General features: G+C 38.7%; 1 protein-coding gene across 1 annotated transcript in view; it reads left to right on the top strand.

The window, feature by feature from the left end:
- Nucleotides 1-9,853: 9,853 nt before the first annotated feature.
- The window catches only part of LOC119915577 (SH3 and cysteine-rich domain-containing protein 2-like), a 29,247-nt gene continuing 18,645 nt past the window's right edge, over nucleotides 9,854-20,455 (top strand). Inside the window, exon 1 of the mRNA XM_038735157.1 lies at nucleotides 9,854-10,337. Coding sequence (XP_038591085.1) covers nucleotides 10,248-10,337 — 90 coding nt within the window. The 5' untranslated portion in view covers nucleotides 9,854-10,247. The remainder of the gene's footprint in view (nucleotides 10,338-20,455) is intronic.

Raw genomic sequence — 20,455 nt, 5'->3', positions numbered from 1 at the left:
TCTTCTACTTTGCAGAATCATGGCAAGTATTGAGAACCATGGAGATATATTGATTTGGCAGATAAAAATAAATCCAGACAAACTAAATTACACATTGTAAACTTGTGTTGTATAATTTACATACATTGGAAATTGCGGTTTTAATCTCACGTACAGCTTAGGTCCACATACTTTGTTTTTCCTGGGATTTTATCTACACCTCATGGCCTTATACTGATAAGCTGGGCTAACTCCATCTGCTCCATCTTTGGGGAAAAAACAGGCATGTGGACCTCATGATAAGATGTTTTTAATCAAAAATATAAAATAGGTTTTTAGTCCTGTCAGGTCATTTCATTCACTGCTTGTCATTTCCTAGAAATGCCCACCCTGGATGAGCCACTTCCCTGGCATACAGTGGGCTCTGGTGGTAAAAGCATAAGCCAGGAGGACATCCATCATTTTGTGCTTTATTGGTCTAGTCATTCTCCTCTGATTTCTGAGCAGGAAATCTGTTTTTCACCTCTTCAAGGGCAAGTTCAACGAGCAGTTACTTCATGTCAAAAGTAACGTGACAAATCACAAGATATACAGTATATTCCCTCAGCTGTGGCAATGAGGTGTCCCTCCATTGCGTGCACCACCTAAACCAAACATTATTGTGGGCAGTAGTTTAAACTGAAGGGCTTTAGTATCTGTACTCGAGTAGGTCACTTGGCCTGTGTCCTTCACTTGTTTCTTCTGTCAGTAGCTGTATTTCTACATGATGATGTGTCTGGCATTTGCGCTATCTGTAGCGCTCATTAAAAAGAAATAGAAGTCTATTGTCCTTATAATCCCTGTGGGGTTGTGGTGTGAGTCAGCAAATGGCAGTGCCAACCCCTTTTGGCATGTCCAACACAAACCCCTATGTCATTCTGGCCACCTGCCCATCCTCTCTGCCTGTCCCTCTCTCTTTCCATCTCTCCTGCTCTCTCTCACACACAGAAGCACTGCTGCTGATAATCCAATTAATTAATTTTTTCCAATGTAGCTCTCTGAAGAAATGTCACTGTATTACTCCTGTAGACACTTGTAGGGATGTACTGTGAGTGTGTTGCTCCATCATGGGTTTATGGAGAATTTATGGATCTTCATGGCATGTCATCTCCCAAAAGTCTGTTAAGGGGATTTAAGTTCTGCTGTAACACTTGTCTAATATCTTAAAATGAACTATTATGCTAAAATTGATTTAAAAATGTTGTACTCTTTAAGGGCATATTAGTGGACCCCAATCTTTCCTGCACTAGAATAAGTTCTTATATATCCTCTGTTAGGCGTGAACGTTATCTCAAACAATATGTTAAATGAATTTTAGCATATAAACTATTAATTATTATACTAACTACATTGCTCTTTTAAATCAAGGATTAAGAGCTTTCTGTTTGCCACTGCCTTTTATTAAATAAATCTGGGGCTATTTATTCATATCTCACACTGTGCTGTTGCTGTGCTTTAATTGGTATTCTCCTGCTTTATCCATTTTATTCTATCTTGATTTTATCTTATATTTTATTATAACAACCTATTTAAATGTAACTTTTTCAACTTCAAACTTACTCTACTCTGTATATCCCCATTGTATTTGACATATATAGATAATTTATAAATATTTCGTCAATATTTATTTTTATGTTGTTGTGTCATATGTCGATTTGCAGCAGGGATTATTGGTGTATCCAAGTGCTAAACCAAATCCTAGTGTAAAACCAGTCGATTTCAATCTAAAAACTCATGGTATGTTTTTGGTTACCTTGGACTTGGCTAAAACATACAAAACCATCAGTACGGGGCTATAACTAATCACTGGCATTGACCTGACATTATCCTGAAAGTGAGGGAGTCAAAACATTTTGCGTTGTTAAAACTCAGTGGTTAATTAATCTAAATTACAAACATTCCAAGGTTGAGGGATTGAAAAAAATTAAATGAACATAAACATAGAAAACACATCTCCTTCCCACAAGAATAAGGGGGTAATGTGGCAGTGATCAAAATAATTAAGTACCAAAAGTTTTTGCTGTTCCAGTATAATAAACTGTCAAACTAATGACAACTGGTCTTTTCTTTCTCACGCTGCTTCTCACTTGCCAACAAATGTAAATCCACACATACCCCCACAAATCATAAACATATCACATGTGCACATACAGTAAGTTAATTTGAAGCAGCCATAGACATATTTAAGAGTAAAATGTGAGAATGCCTTTGGGTCAAAGAGATTCACAAAATCTCTTCAGACTGTAAATGGAGGTTGCTGTTGTATTATCCAAAATGAGAGTCAGAGTGGCTGTAATTTTGACTGTTCATCATCACATGCCGACAACCTGTGAACAGACACACTTGGCACAGTAGATCTGCCTCTGGAGCTAAATATAGCTGTCACGTTTGTTGACTTTGGTGCTAAATAAATCTTGCGTTCTGTGTCATTTGTGTCAAAATCTGCAAATCTTTATCTGTACAGGTAAAAATCTATATATCTCTCTGAAATGTAGCAAAGTAACAGAAAATGGAAACAGTCAAGTAAAATATAATTACTCCAAAACTGTACTTTCCACCTGTTTATGACATTAACACAGGCACTATCTTGCTTTTTGCAAGGTAGATACCAAAGCTAGTGGTTTGACAGGTTACCTGACACTATTTTTAGTCATGCTAGCGGCATGGAGTGGCCATGTCGGTCTGTCTGTCAGTCCAGACTGAAATATTTCAACTATAGATGGATTACAATGAGATTTTGTGCAATCTTTCATGGTTCCCAGAGGATGAATCTTAATGACTTTGGTAATCCCCTGCCTTGTTCTAGCGCCACCATGAGGTTGGTTTTCAGTGAAATATCTCAACAACTGTTGGATGGATTACCATGAGATTTTGTACAGACATACATGGTTCGCAGAAGATGAATCTTAATGACTTTGGTGTTCCCTGACGCCCCTATGAGGTTTGTTTACGTTGAAATATCTCATCTACTATGAGATGGATTGCCATGACATATCGGCCCTAAGGACGAATTGTAATAACTTTTATCCCCTGACTTTTCATCACCAGCGCCACCATCAGGTCAAATGTCTTGACCAAATACTTGCTAAGTAAATGACATTCCTTTCAGCCAAGGCTGTACTTACTGAGAAACGGTAATAGTAAAGATAGTTGCCTAAATATTAAACCTGCTTAACATCAGCATGTTAGCAATGTCATCGTGAACATGTTAGAATTTTGCTCAAATCACCACTACTACTAAAGCATACTACTGCATGAACATTTGAACATTTGTAGACTCTTATGTTAAGCTGCATCTCAAGAGGCACAATTTCCCATTAAACAGCACCCTCAATTTGGGGGGTGAATCTAAATTATAAGAGTATAAGACTAAATAAGAGAAAGTGTATCTTACTCTCAGCACTATATGAGGGGACCACATGTTCTGTTGGTACATTATATTATATTCGTCTTACTGGGACTGCTCACTGAGTACCTAATGATGCGTGTTATTTAGTTTGTGAGGCAGCACGTAATGTTTTCTTACTATAATCAGGTCAGAATCATTTTACCAGAATCAGGTTACGGTCAGACAATTTCATTTCTTGTTGTTGAGTTATAATAATTTCATTTTGTTAAAATGAGTTTAAAGTATGGGCTTCTCCTGTCACTCTGCCTCAGTGTTTGCTTCTGCTTCATATGATTGATTTATCTCACAGCATCTGTTGTTCAAGTGTAACACTCACGCCTTGTCTTCCATTCCTGTGTGTTCAAGGTAAGTGAACTGTTTATAGTAATATCTGAAGGCGCTTTCTTTTATTTTGGTGGTTTTGGCTGATTAAAAAAACGACGAAACTTTCATGCATTTGAATGATATCAGTCCTCAAGACCTGTCTGTTTGATTTATTGTTCTGTCTTCACTCTTTTTGTCTCTCGTGCACCAAACTCTCGCCTCACTTCTTGTTTTCCTATCAACCTGAAAGCCATGCTTGTGCAGTACTTTTTGTGATATCTCACACCTTTATATATTTCATAATTCGCAGCTAACGTGGTGGAAAGAGTCTAACATCAGCTGTACAGTGGGGACTCCGTTTTCACATTGTCAACACATTCTGACACAGTGTAAATCTTTTCTTTCTTGTCATGAAAATAGAGAAGCACACATCAAAATATATACATATATGTATATGTATGTATATATATATATATATATATATAAATATAAAAAGCAACGTAGACCCACCACACACATACAAAACAAAACCATGCAGAGAGAAGTGGGCCATATATTCCATAAGGAGTAGGTTAACAGTGAAAAACCCTTCAAAGTGATAAATAAAAAACAAGGCAGTTTCGCACATGAGCAAACGTTTGCTTGTTACATCATGAAAGAGATTTGTCTCCTATCAGGAATTAGTAGGTTACTGTTTGACCCAGATACAGCAGGGATCTGTGGATGTTCATTATATCAAAGAGTTTAAATTAAGATTTCTCATTTAAATAGAAAAGTAAAATAACACACTTTTTTCAACTAGTAGGCTTATAGCTGACTTAAAGATTTTTTGTCATCATGAAACAACAAGTATGAGTAGTTTTTCTTGTTTTCCCCATGTATTCGAATTCTCACGAATTGTTAAAGTCACATTGCTCTTGAACCCTATTGAGCCACACTAACATTGTTATTTTCATCACTCAACATTGTGTAAAGGCAAAAAGATACCAGCTTTTCTTGTGGACAATGACAGCACTCTAAGTACATATACCTGAGCACCACACATTTAACATATTTGTTCACAATCTCATCATAAACCAGCCACAACTTTAGGATCGCATACCTTTCCGTCTAGACCCCAGTCATAAAGTTCAAATCATGATGGCCCTGACTGCTCTGAGGCTCACTTGGGAGGAAAGAGATTTACATCCAGCTTCACAACCCGGTAACATGTGGCGACTGTCCTCAGTGACCTTCCCAGCTGGGCATAGACCAGCGCACGCTCAGTGTTGTTGAGACTGGCAATTGACACAGCCATGACCACTAGCTACATCAGGTCACACTAAGGGGAAACGCTTTTGTAGAAGAGGTAAGCACGTGAAATCAAATTACATGTTGGAAGCTTAATGGTGATGACATTTAAGTCATGCGACTGTGGTACAGTTTTCTTATAAATTATATTGCAAATATTGTGATTTAGACTTCAAAAATCATGAAAGTGGTGTTCATTTGTGATGACTATCATGCTGAACAAAAAAGATCACAAAGGTTTTTTGCCACGGAGTTTATTTTCTGCAATGATCCTAACCCTGCAGACTGCAACTACTTGTTACACACTCCTCTCTTTAGGCGTGTCAGTCTATTTTCTCTATAAGCCATTAGAGGGTTGAACAAAGAAACAACCAATGTCAATTCAAATAAGGACTCCCCCCTGTTTTTTTCTATCTGGTTAATATTATATGGATTTGTTTGAGCGTTTAATGGATCGTTTTGTATTGCATTTATAGTGATTAAGTTAGGATAGTGATGATTTATTTCATTAATTCAATCCTTTGTTTACAGCTAGTGTTCAGATTTTTAATGTTTTCTTTGTGATATTCGCTTTTCATGTATAGACAAAAGCATTTATCCATATGTCCAGTCATCCTTGATAGCCACTAAAAAAGTGTTGGAACGGCTTGTGAGCCACCATTACTGTAGATGTTTCAGTCTCAGGACATGGAAATAATGACCATTACTTATTCACTTATACCCTTTATTTCCACAGTTATTTCCTTTGACCATATTATATTACATTTATACATGACTTTCTATTTTACGTTTAAGAGGCCAATACCATATTTATATTGGTCAGCAGTGGATGAATGCCTTTGGTACGACTGCATGTTACCCAGATGAATGCTGTTTAATAAAATATGTTGGCACCATACACGGAAGATCTCTGAGCCCTGGGTTATAGACGTGTACATACTTGAGGATAACATGATAAAGAGATAACATTTGCAATAGCAAGGTCATGTCCCAGTATAATTATCTAATATGGCCAAGATGTCTCTTTCAGAGTGCACACAATGAAGTAGCATGTCGCATTTGGTTGTGCTGCAGCATGCAAGCAACCCACTCAATGGGTGTTATGGTTTGTTTTGTGTTATAGTTTAATGGTTATTATAGTGGTGAATCATACAGTATATGTACACACATCGTCCATTGATATAATGGCAGAGAGCCATCAATTTATTTGCTGTTACAGCATAAATTTAACAAAACACCACACATCTAAGTACCAGTACTTTCTCTAATATTGAATTGTGGCCAAATAGCACCACATGGGAACCTGTCAGACTCCAGATAAACCACGAACCAAGCAGAGCCTAACCAAAGCCTCCCAAAGAAAAAACTAAAATCTCTGGCCATCCTGCGCCGAGAAACAGCTGACGTAAGCTGTCTCACTAGACTGCCTGCTGTGAGATGGCTCCTTTTCCAGTGGAAGTAGATGAGAAACAAAGCTGGCATAGATGACGAGTGATAACGAGCGAATGGGGGGGGTTAAAATGAGAGAGGAGAAGAAGAGAGGATAGACGGACAGGAAGCATAGAGAGAATGGGGTTATGCTAATTTAAGTGGATGAGGAGATTAAATAAAGTCATATCAGGTTGTGTGCCTTCCAGAGACGGGACCCTAATCCCCCTCGCTTGCTCCTTGCAGCTCCACTTTACATGCATGCAGTGCAAACATACACACACACACACACACACACAAAAAAATGCATGTTATTGTACTGTAGATGTGTGCAGTGAATGGTGCAACGTATATTTTAGGTGACAGATGTGGAAATGCAGGAAGACACCTGAAGCTGCAGGGGAAAAAATAAGACTGGAGGTACCAGACAGATAAAGCAAAGTGTTTTATATATAACTTATAACCAATATATGCTGTCTTTTCTCAGTCTTTCACATTTCCATTAATGTATCCTTTACAAGTCTTGTGTGGAAGTGACAGTGTTTGTTTCTGTTTCAATTAAATTCTTTTAAAGTTCTGCACTTCATACAGACTTGCATGTGATGTCAAATGAGTGTCTGTTTGAGTATATATGTGTGTATTTTTATGTGTATGCAAAAGAGACAGAGAGAGAGTGAGTGGATAGAGGGTAGTTTATTGTAAGTAGAGCGAAAAAAGTTCCCCAGAGCAGTTAATAAAATATGATGCTGCAAAATGGGTACCAGCTAGACCTCCGACATGACAGGAAAGCAAAGAATACGACTGTTCTTCTTCTTTTTATTTGTGTTTTGTTTTGAAAGATTGATGCTGTGGTTTTTTTTGTTTTAAGATTTTCAGTGGCCAGCAGTTCTGAAACATAATACATAAATAGTCATGTGGGTATTGAGATCCAATAAAAATACAGATAATCACTTAAACTTTGAGTGGTATGACTAATAAGATTTGCATTCAAAATGGACACAAATCAGATCTGTGATATGCAAACAAAAACTGTATTTGTAAATAACTATTGGGTGAGAGCTGTGATAATATGGAATTATATAGGCTATAGATGTAGATATGCAGCACTACAGTATACAGTAAGGTCAAACCATCAATTCATAGCAGAGTTTTAAAGCAAATACTAGCTCTGTCTCTGGCACTCAATTACACTGAGAAGCCCTTGAGAAGTCCTTATCAGTTTTTCCATGCATTTATGATCAAATAATATAGTCTATCATTTACATAATTACCTGCTGCACCACAACACAATATTGTTTCATTGGTGCATGGAAGGGGTTTTCAGTTCATTGTCAAGCTGCTCAAGGCCAGCCATGATTGTTTCAGACAACTGCCATTAAAAAACTGGGACATGGTGTACAGACCTACTCTGCCTCTGAGAGAATATTCCTCTCTTACCAGAAAAGAAACAATGTAGTTGCATAGATAGATAGATAGATAGAAAGATAGACAGACAGATAGATCTCACAGATGAATGTCAGTGCCATTTCAGTCAACAACAATCATAATTTGGTATGAAAGCCTGCAGTTTTATATGTAGGGAAGGCTGATGATTACTGAGACACACAGAGGCAGGAGGGCAGAGAGGAGCTGTCCTTGGTGCTGAATCAGCCACCCATGCTTGACTGCTGGTGCTCTCTATAGACTGCTGTGTGTGTCTGGTCATCACTGGCTCTAAATGATTGTGTTACACCCCAACACTGTTAGCTTGTAATGTTCATACTAATTTGAGATAACATTTTCTTTTGCTAGTTATTTCTTTTGTAAGAATTAGGTGGTAAACATTACCTCAGGTTGATGTAGTTAAACAGGTACAGGACCAGCATGCACCTGTGAGGGTCTATGTTTTTTGGGTTTTTTTTACCATACCAAGAGGGGCAGCAGGAGCTTCTTCTTATATCTTTGTGCTATTGTTTTCTTGCTGATGGACATTAAGATAAGATTATTGGCCTGCATACAACTCATTGTGCGCATCAGTGATCTTTTGATTTCAGTTGCTGTGAGTACATGGGTTTTAAAATCATTAAAGCAACTCCAAGAGTTTCATATGGTAAATTAAAGGACAAACCCGAATAAATGAGTGGCGAAACATAATGAATGCAGATGCTTTCAGTGGTGGACGAAGTGAACAAATATCTTGTAATATTGTTATATATCATATTTCTGGATTATTGTTCCTGATACATTAATGTAAAACTAACATTTTACTTGTACTAGTTGGTAAAGTTGCAGCATATTGTAACTACATAATACACTGCTGAGTAGTTTAATCTCTAACAACATGTCATATGTTATAATGATGATCCTATGTTTTGTATTAAAAACTTTCATTAAAGTCACCATAGGTGTCAAATAAATAGTAAATGATATGATATTTCTCTTTTAAATGTAGTGGTAGAGAAGTTGCTTATAATGGAATCACTCAAGTAAAATACAAATACCTCAAATTGTGTTCAAGTACAGTAGGCTACAGGAGTAGCTTCCAATTATTCATCACTAGTGATGAAATGTAACTAAGTATATTTACTCAAGTACTTTACTTAATTTTTGTCCCCACCTAAAACCACAGTTTTGAAGTACTTCATTTCATACTCCATTTTATGCTAGGCTATACATTTTACTTCACTAGATTTATTTGACAGCATTAATATCTTTGCAGATTCAGATTATAACACAACATATAAATCTAAATTAATTTATGCTGATGTATTATTATAGAATAAGGCAGCTGAAATTAATGCAATCAATAATCATACTCCACTAATAAATAGTATTCTGAAATGTGCATTTTCTGCATAATGAGTGCGTTTACATTAAGCTAGTATCTACTTTAAGTATATCTTGATGCCAATACTTATGTAGGCCTACTTTTGCTCAAGTAAGGTTTTGAATGCAGGACTTTTCCTTGTAACAGAGTATTTTTACACTGCGGTATTGTTGCTTTTACTTTTAAGTTAAAGATTACTTCTTCCTCTACAGGAACACCACCTTCATCAAAACATCAAATGAGAGATTATCCTTCATCCTTCCACTGAAGAGACTTGTACAACCCCAGCCAAGGTGCAACACTTTGTTGTTGTTTATTCTTCTTCCATTTGTTACCCATCTTTACAATACACATTGTTGATGTGAATCCTATTATTATAATATTATATACCGGAAATTAAAGATGTAAACAGCATGCGGGATTACAAACAAGTTAAATCCTGTAGAATTCGATATTGCATCTTATACCTACCCATTTCTTCAAGCGTCATCATCTCTCAGCCAATCCAGGCGCGCTCCACCGGTCCCTTTGGCATATTTTGAGGAGTCTGGACCAATCGGATCGAGGCGAGGACGTTGTAACGGCGAAATCAAAGTTGTTGTAAGAGCGCGTGTGTGCGCGCGAGGGGAGGAAAACTGGCCGGTGGATGAGAGAGGAGCCAGGCAGCGGAGAAAAGTGGATAAACCTACTGGCGGCGGCTACTGCATATTTGCTTCCGCCGAATATATCATTATCGGTCTTTTCGGCACCAGTTTAAACCAGAAAACAAGAAGCACCTTTTCGACGGAATACCGTATTATACTTAAAGCAAATTCCCAGATGGATGGTCCCCATGAAAGATGACTTGACAGTTAAAACTAGCTCTACCTCTTCGGATGAGAAACTGTAGCAATGTTTAAACCTCTGTGGGCATAGCTCCCCCATTTCCTTTGCCACCGTGGACTTATCAATTTGTGTCAGGTTTGCTGTTGGAAGAGCATTTTCTGAGCCGAGATGACGGAAATCAGCGAGAAGGAGAACGAACCACAAAACCGAGACCTTCACCGAACACATGCTACCGTGCCCAGCCAGCCTGAATCAAAGGTAATTTAGACACCTGTGTAAACATGGGGAATGTTTTGAATTCGAACAGATAACTGGCTATGCAAATGGTTTAAACTAAATTGTTATCTTTGTAAATGCTTTGGACTCATTTAACCGTCTGCTCTGTCTGTAATTTCAGTGTTTTTCATGGAAATGTCTAACTAAGCTAATTTGAATGCTGGTGCAGGTGTTGCATAAGGACTATAAGCCGCTTTAATTCTTGTAACTACCCTGACCTCAAAGTTAGAGGGCATAGATTACACTAAGGTGCGCGTGTGTGCTTTCTGTGGCATGTGTAGTGAATCCACAGACATAGCAAACTCAAGAAAACAGTGTTGCAGTAAATGTGGGAGGTACAGCGTCCAAGGAGATACTTATGAACCTGTACCTTTTGGGGGCCTTGCATCCTTTCTCTTGGAAAACCTAATGGGACAATCTGAAGACACAGGATGGCAAACGTGGTTGAGGCATTGGGGGATTAATCTGTCATGGGGCCCCTGGGTCACAAATTAGCTGCTGGTCCCCTATTAGTTTCACATTCCTCCCCATCTCTGTGCAATAGACACTTTTTCTATGCTTGCTCTGCTAGTATTTTAACCGGGCATTTACTATCATAAATGACAAAGAATAGCAGCAAATCTTTACATTTAAGAAGATGAACAGCAAATGTTTGACAGTTTGCTTAAATAAACCACTGCAACATTTAATCGATCAAAATAGTTGACAGTTAATTTTCCTTCGATCAACTAATTGTTGCAGTTTTTATATAGTCGTCTTGCTGTTTTTTTCCCTCAGTTGACAAGACCTCTATCTACTGTCTCCAATGCTTGCACAGAGATGGTTTGCAAAAGGAATTGAACTGAATGGATCTGTAGTCTTTAGCAGAATTCAGGACTATTGTAAATTCTTTATACTCCATTGCTATTTGTGTCTGTTCTTAGCAGTTTGGTCTTGTTTCATTATTGTTACCTGTTGTTAGTATTATTCTTTCTGTTGTCTGATTATTTTTTTATTTTTATTTTTTTAAGGCTTGTAACTTTTTCATAACATGGTTTTCCTGAAGCAATTGAGGCACCTGGCATTCTTGGGCCCCAGGGTACTTGACTGCTTTGTTGGTAATCCAGAGGTGTATATGAACCTCAGGCCAGTTCTTATAGTATTTTATATATATTAGGGCTGTCCCCTGCCTATAGTCGAATCATGTGTTTTTTTTTTGTGTGTTTTTGTGCACGGCGATTGCGGGGCTGCTGAGAACTACATGCATGTCGCGAGTCTATTTCAAGAAGCCAGCTATTTAAAAATAATAAAATATTCTTTGTGTGGTTCATCAACGGTGATAAATTATCCGAAAGTCCCGCGAGGTGCGGACAACTCAGCTCCGTCTTTTCAGCAAGTGTTCCTCTTCCGACACACACACGCTATGCCTACACATGCGCACTGAAGATCCAGGGTTAGGGTTACAATTTTGGATTCATTCACGCACTTTTAAAAACATTTATTGAAAGTTTAATTGTTTTTAGATGTTTACTCTGCATCTCTTCATTAGGTGTGTGTGTGTGTATGTTTATGAATAATCAAACAAACTTGTTGTTGGTCTTTCTTGACATATAGTGCTGAACTACAAACAGACTGTTTAGAGACACAAAGACCTAAATCACCTGCGTCTCATTTAATGTTTTCAACATTTTCAAATGAGCTACAAGAATGGCCTTCATTGCAGCAGCAATCAGAATAAACCTCATTAAACAACACTTCTGTTGGTCATAGCCACAGGGACCTGGAACAATCCTGGCAGGACGGGCCTCTTGTTGTTTCTATTTGACTACAGACAACACAGTGCATGGTGGCCGTTGAGATGCTGCGTGAATTTATGAGCCTATCAGCTAGCACATGTTTGTAATGTCTTGCTAGGGGCTGGGTCATAATTCACACAAATGGCCGTGAAGACAAAACAGAACTGGGAGGAAGCAATCCTCCGAGCTGCATCAGCCGTGGAGCTCTGTGTCTGCCAAACCCCTGCTGGCAGCCGCGACCGCTCCGCATCCCCACAGAAGAAGAATGAAGAGGAAAGCGAAGGGAAAGATTAAATGTGTGTTACGACTGGGGTCTCTTTTAGAGTTAGCAGCTCGAGGGTATCTCTAGAGCTGTCTTTCTGTTGCTCTCAATCTTTTCACTTCTGCGCATTGCTCTATTTATTTCAGAACAATTTCCACCTTTTGCTTTTCCTCTTCTGCCTCTGTTTCTTACTCTTTCTCAGTTCCTCTTACTGTCTCTCTCTGCATCTCTTCATCGGCTCTCCCTCTGTCATCTACCACTCTCATTCCCTCTATCTCCACCATCCCTCGGCTCTCAGAGTATTTATTACAGTGCTAAGTGGGCCTACCAGCTTTCTAGAGTGCTGTGACAGAGAATGAATAGTTAGTCCACCTCCTCCACCTACGGGCAAGGTGATTGCTCTAAAAATATTATTCCTCTCTAATCACTTGGAGCACATGCCATTCAAATGGCTTTCAATGAGTGAGGTACGGTAGTCGATGACGAGAAAAGTTAGGAGTTTGGAAAGACAAAGCGATGATTAAAGGAATAGCTTGACATTTTGGGAAACACGTGCATTCGCTTTCTTGCCAAGAGTTTGATGAGAAGATTGATATCGCTCTGATGTCTGTGCACTTAATATGAAGGTACAGCCAGCAGCTGTTTATCTTAGCATAAAGACTGTAAATCGGGGGGGAAATAACTAGCCTGCCTCTGTCCAAAAGTCACAAAATCCACCTACTTAGACCTCTAAAGCTCACTAATTACACTGCTCAAAAAAATAAAAGGAACACTTAAACACCACAATATTAACTCCAAGTCAATCACACTCTTGTGAAATCAAACTGTCCACTTAGGAAGCAACACTGATTGACAATCACATGCTGTTGTGCAAATGGAATAGACAACAGGTGGAAATTATAGGCAATTAGCAAGACACCCCCAATAAAGGAGTGGTTCTGCAGGTGGTGACCACAGACCACTTCTCAGTTCCTATGCTTCCTGGCTTTTTTGGTCACTTTTGAATGCTGGCGGTGCTTTCACTCTAGCGGTAGCATGACACGGAGTCTACAAACCACACAAGTGGCTCAGGTAGTGCAGCTCATCCAGGATGGCACATCAATGCGAGCTGTGGCAAGAAGGTTTGCTGCGTCTGTCAGCGTAGTGACTAGAGCATGGAGGCGCTACCAAGAGACAGGCCAGTACATCAGGAGATGTGGAGGAGGCCGTAGGAGGGCAACAACCCAGCAGCAGGATCTGCTACCTCCGCCTTTGTGCAAGGAGGAGCAGGAGGAGCACTGCCAGAGCCCTGCAAAATGACCTCCAGCAGGCCACAAATGTGCATGTGTCTGCTCAAACGGTCAGAAACAGACTCCATGAGGGTGGTATGAGGGCCCGACGTCAGGTGGGGGTTGTGCTTACAGCCCAACACTGTGCAGGACGTTTGGCATTTGCCAGAGAACACCAAGATTGACAAATTCGCCACTGGCGCCCTGTGCTCTTCACAGATGAAAGCAGGTTCACACTGAGCACATGTGACAGACGTGACAGAGTCTGGAGACGCCGTGGAGAACGTTCTGCTGCCTACAACATCCTCCAGCATGACCGGTTGGCGGTGGGTCAGTAATGGTGTGGGGTGGCATTTCTTTGGGGGGCCGCACAGCCCTCCATGTGCTCGCCAGAGGTAACCTGACAGCCATTAGGTACCGAGATGAGATCCTCAGACCACTTGTGAGACCATATGCTGCTGCGGTTGGCCCTGGGTTCCTCCTAATGCAAGTGTTGGAGGTGTTGTTTTGTGTGCCAGACTATTTGCCAGGTAACCAGCAGAGACTCCAGGAAAGTTACCAATCTGGGCCAAGAAATAATCTGGCGCATAATCCCCATTAAATGGGGAATACTCATTTTTAGCCATCTCTGTTTGTATGGATTAAACAAATTGTATAAAATGTCTTAATTATTGTCCTTTTTAGAGGTCATAGGAGGTGGATTTTTAACTTACAAGATAGTGGTATTGATATTCTCATCTACCCTTTTTAAGAAAGCGAATAAGCAAATTTCCCAGAATGTCGAACTATTCCTTGAAACTTGATGTTTATTAGTAGAGGAAACGAGAGCTATGCTCTGAACCAGCAGCTACATAAAGTTTAATATTCACAAAAGACAGTGGGCGTAAATGCTGATAATGCAAGGTGGTGCTGTTTTCCCCAAGTCCGCAGGGTCTTCACACAGCCCATCACGTTCTCAGCCAACACAATGACGTTTTTATGAGGTGAAATAATGGCAGCGGTTTCTCTCCGACTTTGCCCTTCACACTCACTTTCTCATAGCTCTCCTTCTGCTGTTCTTCTCACTAACTTCCTTGTCATCCCCTTTTTTCTCCTCCTCATGCAATTTATTTCCTGCTCTCTTCTTCTTCTTAGAGTATGTGTTTCCTTTCTCTTTTCTATTTTACATTTACGTGAAACCAAAAACCATGTCTTTTTCCACCTTCACTTTAGCTCTCCTCATCTTTCTCTTTGTCCCTCTCTTCTCCCATTCCTCCTTCCTTTCCTACGTTGTCTTTCTCCATATCTCTGAATGGCCGGCCAGTGATGTTTGCCTGAGTGCTTGAAAGGATAAGACATGTCCTGCTAGGAATGAGACAAATAGAGCGAAAAAGAAAAGTGAAGTTCAAGTATGAGGAGAAAAGCAGGAAATATGAGATGAAAGATAAGAGAATGCCAAATTAAGAAGCAAGACTCAAAAGTAAGAGGCGAGTGACCTTGAATAGACATGTTTCTTTTAACTTCTGAACATTATGCAAGACTATGGTGGCCAGTTCAGTCAGTTAAACCAAATTACAGTAGACATTCTTTGTTGATCAAGACTTCTCCATTTCACACCTCTCTATCTTGAGTTTTTTATTCTTAGAATGACTTGTTGTACATGAAACATGAAAACAGGCGAATTCTTCACTTTTACAGTTCATGAAACAAATTACCATATAAATGTGTAGTTGTAAATTGGAAGATGATACAGTTTTATTCAAATTGGTAGTTTTGACAGTGGTGACATTTAATTTTCTCTTGGTTAACTAATGAATCCTTGTTTAAGTAGGTAACTGAACATCTTTAATGAGTAAATTCAGCTGCAGAGCTTTTCTGATGTGCACCAGCATGTGGCTGTAGCATTCATATGGTTACACTGTGTAGATGACATTTCTGAAAATGTAGCGTATGTTCAGATCTATGACTGTTAGCAGAAGAATACATCAGTCACTCGCCTAATTTCTGACAGACCATGATATGTTTGTGTTTCTCCTGCCAGAATGATTGACTTGTACTGGTGACCTTTGAAACAAGTGATAGTCTGCACAGAAAACAGATGAAGGGTTGGAGAAAGACAGATATGGATATTCATAAAGACAGAAATATAGACAAAGAGTATACACAAAGAATATGACATCGGTGCTGTTACATCCATGAATCAATGCAAACTGATAAACCGACTCTTCGTACTTTACTGTGTCATTGTTGCTCTTGCTAGTATACAATGTTGACCCAGCACTGTTTTAATTAATGATGAAGTCACTGAATTATTGTCCTTGATTGAGTTCTAAAATGCTGCTGATCTAGCAGAGTCCCATGTGCAGTGTCAGGGTAAGAGCGGAGTCAGTTGGGAATAAGTGTGGACGTTATTTAGTCCTTTCTTTTGTACTGACCTTAGGCTGCTGTTTTAGAGACTTCTGATGTTACTTTTTCTCTAAAAAGGCAAAGCTGTTGATGTAATGGAGTGGGGGAAAAATACAAGTTTTATAATGGATTGTTTTGATCTTCAGCTCTGAATGGCAGACTCACCTTGAAAAATACCCTAAAAAAGTACACCTTTGACTGCAAGACTGATTAAATACTTAACAGATGATCGTTCATAAAGAGAACAATGATGTAACTCATTTAATCAAGTTGAAAACACTTTTACTTGACTTTCTCTCCAAGTTTGACTTTGGTTTATTAACTGAATAATTTGTCCTCTGCATAGATGAATTTCTCCTTTTTACATGTGTCCCTCATTTATCCAGTCAATAAAGAAGGTTTTGCTTTGAATATTACTGTTATGATCTTGTCCTGCACAGCTTATTGTTTCTCTGTACTACTTTATTTGAATTGACTCACAAAGACTTGGTGTGGGACTGTGTAACAAAACCTTTGGAATTCCCAAGTATTTAATCAAAAAGATTACAATTGAATCTCAGTGTGTGTGTGTTAAATCTAAGATAATAAATATAAGAGCACCCCAATGAGTGTTAATCTTTCACCACTGAGTGGAAATCAAAGAACTGCTGTGGCAGTCACCTAATGCTAAATGCAAAAGTTCCTTGTGCCTTTAAGCCTTTTAAATGACTGGATTTGCTGCACACTCAGGCAGACAGCTTTTGAGCTGGTGAAGTATTTGCCAGCAAGACGCTCATGGATGAAACTGAGAAACAATCCTTCAAACAACAGACAGATATTTGGGAGCCACACACAGAGCTGTAAATTTGACATGAGAGGGGGGATAGGAGAATAATTTACCTTGATTCACACCAAGATATTAGCATATAGTATAAAAGGTCACCAGAGACACCTCTGGTTCACTTCAGGTTCCCTTTCCCATCTAGAAAAATTCTTAAAATAAAAGCCTTATTTTAGCTTTGTCTTCCAACCTCTGAGTTTGTAATTACCTCACTCTATATTTTCTTGAGTTGTAAAGTTTTGACATGACATGTAATTTGCTAAGTAATACAATTGAAATCAAGGGAGCCATATGTCTATAAAAGATCAGATGAAATATTATACAAATGTAATGTCATTACACCTGAATATGATTTTTGTTGCTTTTTGGATGGTGTGAATTCATCAGAATCCATTGGGATGCTACTTGAAATCCTTAAAATCCCTTTAATACGTAGAGATGGATAGAAGTAATGTAATAACAGATTTGCACTGTCCTAGGAAGTATCAATTTGTTCCAAGCCCTATGAACAGCGCTGCAGCAGCATTAGTTTACATACTGTCATCTAAACTTTTCAGTGAGGTAGTAATACAACAAACATTTAGAAATATGGGATAAACATGTACCAATCCCTGCACATATTAGATTAATTAATATATTAATAGGAATTAGCGTCATGAATTTCAGATCTGACAATGTAATTGATCTATTCATGTTTCATCAATCAATAGACCGTTACGAGTTTACATTTCAACACATAGTCCAGTATACTGCTGTGTAATGGCTGTGCCCAAAGGACACAAAGGCAGTCTGGGCACTGTTCAAGGATGCTACTGGTGCCAAGAATAAAACAAGCATTTCTTATCCAAACTAGGCTAATAAACCAGATGTAATCATTTTTATGCACCCAGCTCACCCAGGACTGATTCCTTGACAAGACCAGACCACCAGACGAGATGTGCCAACAGTACGGCAGCTGAAACTACTTGCAGACATGTAGTGATGGGATTGTTATTCTTTTATTATTTCTATAAAGAAAAGTGCAGTGGTGGATGAAGTGTTCAGATCGTATACTTAAGTAAAAGTACTAATACCACCCTATAAAAATACTGTTACAAATAAAATGACTGCACTGAAAATGTTACTTATGTAAAAGTATAATTTGGGAAATGTACTTAAATGTATTGAAAGTGGAAGTGCTCCCGTGTCCCCTGTGACTGTTCTTTAATTTGAATATTATTAGTCCTGCATTAATGTAAAAGCGGGATTTTATTGTTGTAGTTGGTTGAAATGGAGCTCATTTTGAGCTGTTGTTCTACTGTATAGGACTGACGATCAAAATGGTTGCCAATTAGGGATATCAAGAGAACCGATACTTTAGTACCAAGTCGATAACAAAATTTTGAAAAATGTCTGTACTCGTTTTGCCAGGTACCATAGATCCAGCACGTGGAAGATAGCGACAAGTGCAGCTTCAGCGACAACTCCGCCTCGACTTGTCGAAAAGATAAAAGAGTTGTGTGTGGAAACGTGGTGACTGTATTTCGCGGAAATTCAGTAGTTCCATGTCAAAGACTCGATTTCTCCCAGTCTTGTGATATGTTGGAGAGCTAATTAAGGCAGACGTTTCACAGTTTTGATCACGTGGAAATCACCAAAGCTAATGATGCAGTTTGCAGCGCTACAAATTGAGTCTGTATATTACTGTATACTATAGCGGAGTTAGGGACTGTCTTAAAAGTCCAATACAATCCATTTCAGTCATCCATAGCTTTTTTGTTTTTCGTATAAAAATCTCAAACCACTGCCAATTTCAAAAGTGACCACCCTTAAACATTTCACACCGGTGAGATTGTAAAGAAAAGTAACGAAAATTGAGTAATAATTAGATATGCACAGTGCAAGGTTCTAATTTCAATAGCTTGCTCATTTATGTGTATATATTGACATCAAATCACCTCATCTGTCCTGGACATCCTCACAATTTTAACAGCTGCAAGTTGTTTTTTGTAATGTTCAAATATTTAATTATGTTTTTTATTAAAAGAGTGTATGTTGAGGTATATGGGATTTATAGTTTTGATTTTTGTTTCTTACTGTGGTATAGAATTGGTATCGAATCATGAAATTTTACTAGTATCAGTATCGACTACTACATTTTTGGTATTGTGACATCCCTGTTGCCAATTACTTCTGTCAATAGACTAATCGTTTCAGCTGTACCTGTACAAAAATACTCAAGTACATCAAATTTGTACTTATATTCAGTACTTGAGTAAATGCTAACGTGTTGCTAATACAACAAGTTTCTAAGTAAATTAACTATTGTTGTGCATTTTACTCTTTACTTTTACTCTTGGGAACTTGGGTTGATGTTTCTCTGGTGGTACTTTGTTTCTTCTTGGCATGAGGGACAGTGTAACTAACTACCTTTTGTGAGTCCTGTTTCCTTTTTACAGTGCTATAATTTTTTTTACACTACCTTTTTGGTATAGCTGTTATTAAACTGTATAAACTTGGAAGGCAATCCGCTGTCTTCAACCTTTTATTGAAAAAGAGTTTTTGGCTTGCTGTGTAGTTGTGCAGCTACACGCATAGTGAGGGAAACGTGTTTAGTTTTACAAAGTTGAATCCTCTTTCCTGAAGATTGCTTTTCAGCATGGCACGAATACAGTCATCCCTTGTGTTTCAAGACATACAAACAAAACATTATTATGGAAGTATTAGATGTTAAGATATGTCAATATGTAGAACTATTGGCTAAGAAATGGTTTTGTTTATGATTAACAGTTCCTTTACTCTGGATAATGTGTTGTGTGTTTAAAGGAGAAAAAAACAACAACCTACACCTGCATTGTAGTGGCAGCATGATGACTTTTCGGCTTCACAGGCATCTTGTGTGAATACTACCGCCCCCCCCCCCCCCCCCTTCTTAATCATTAATTTATCCAGGCATTCCTCACAACAGACTATTTATAGAAGCCTTCACCAAACATCTCTGCACTCTGTACTAATTTCTAAACTGCTGAAGAACAAGGCTGAGACATCTGCTCTCTCCCTCTCTCCACTGGTCTGTCAGAGGGGTGAACAGAATAGCCCTGTTGCATTGTTTGGCTTTCAAAGACAGGGGGGTTGGTGGTGGTGGTGTGTTCAGTCAGTCTCTTCTCTCACTATGCTCTTATCCCTGTTTCTTATTCTTTGCTTCATCTCCTTCCTCAAACCACTGTCTGTTCTAGTACGCTACACTACCCGCACTGTGATGAGCTAATTGCTGTCAGTAGTTCAAAGTATGATGGGTCCCCAGTTCTGTGATCCATAAATAGACTATTCAAAATCTTAGAGACACAAGAGTGCCATAGAGATTTGCATTCATTAGCAAACTGCTAACTGTTCTTATTTCAGGGGAGCATATTAAGGGATATATGACAGCAGAGTGAAGCTGGTTCATTTTGTTCATGCTTATGAACGCACTCAAAACCATTTTAACAAACACACATATATATAATAAGAATAATAGGAGATAATCAGCAGCGTACAGTGGTGCGTGTGCAGCGTGATGCCCTGCAGCTCCCAGTTAGACTGTCTCTTAACAAACTTGCCTAAATATGTTA

The sequence above is a fragment of the Micropterus salmoides genome, unplaced genomic scaffold, assembly GCF_014851395.1.
Source record: "Micropterus salmoides isolate LMB-PRFRI ecotype aquatic unplaced genomic scaffold, ASM1485139v1 Ms_hic_scaffold_21, whole genome shotgun sequence".
NCBI lineage: Eukaryota > Metazoa > Chordata > Actinopteri > Centrarchiformes > Centrarchidae > Micropterus > Micropterus salmoides.
Note: the sequence above shows the minus strand (reverse complement) of the source record. Positions and strands in the feature narration are given on the sequence as shown.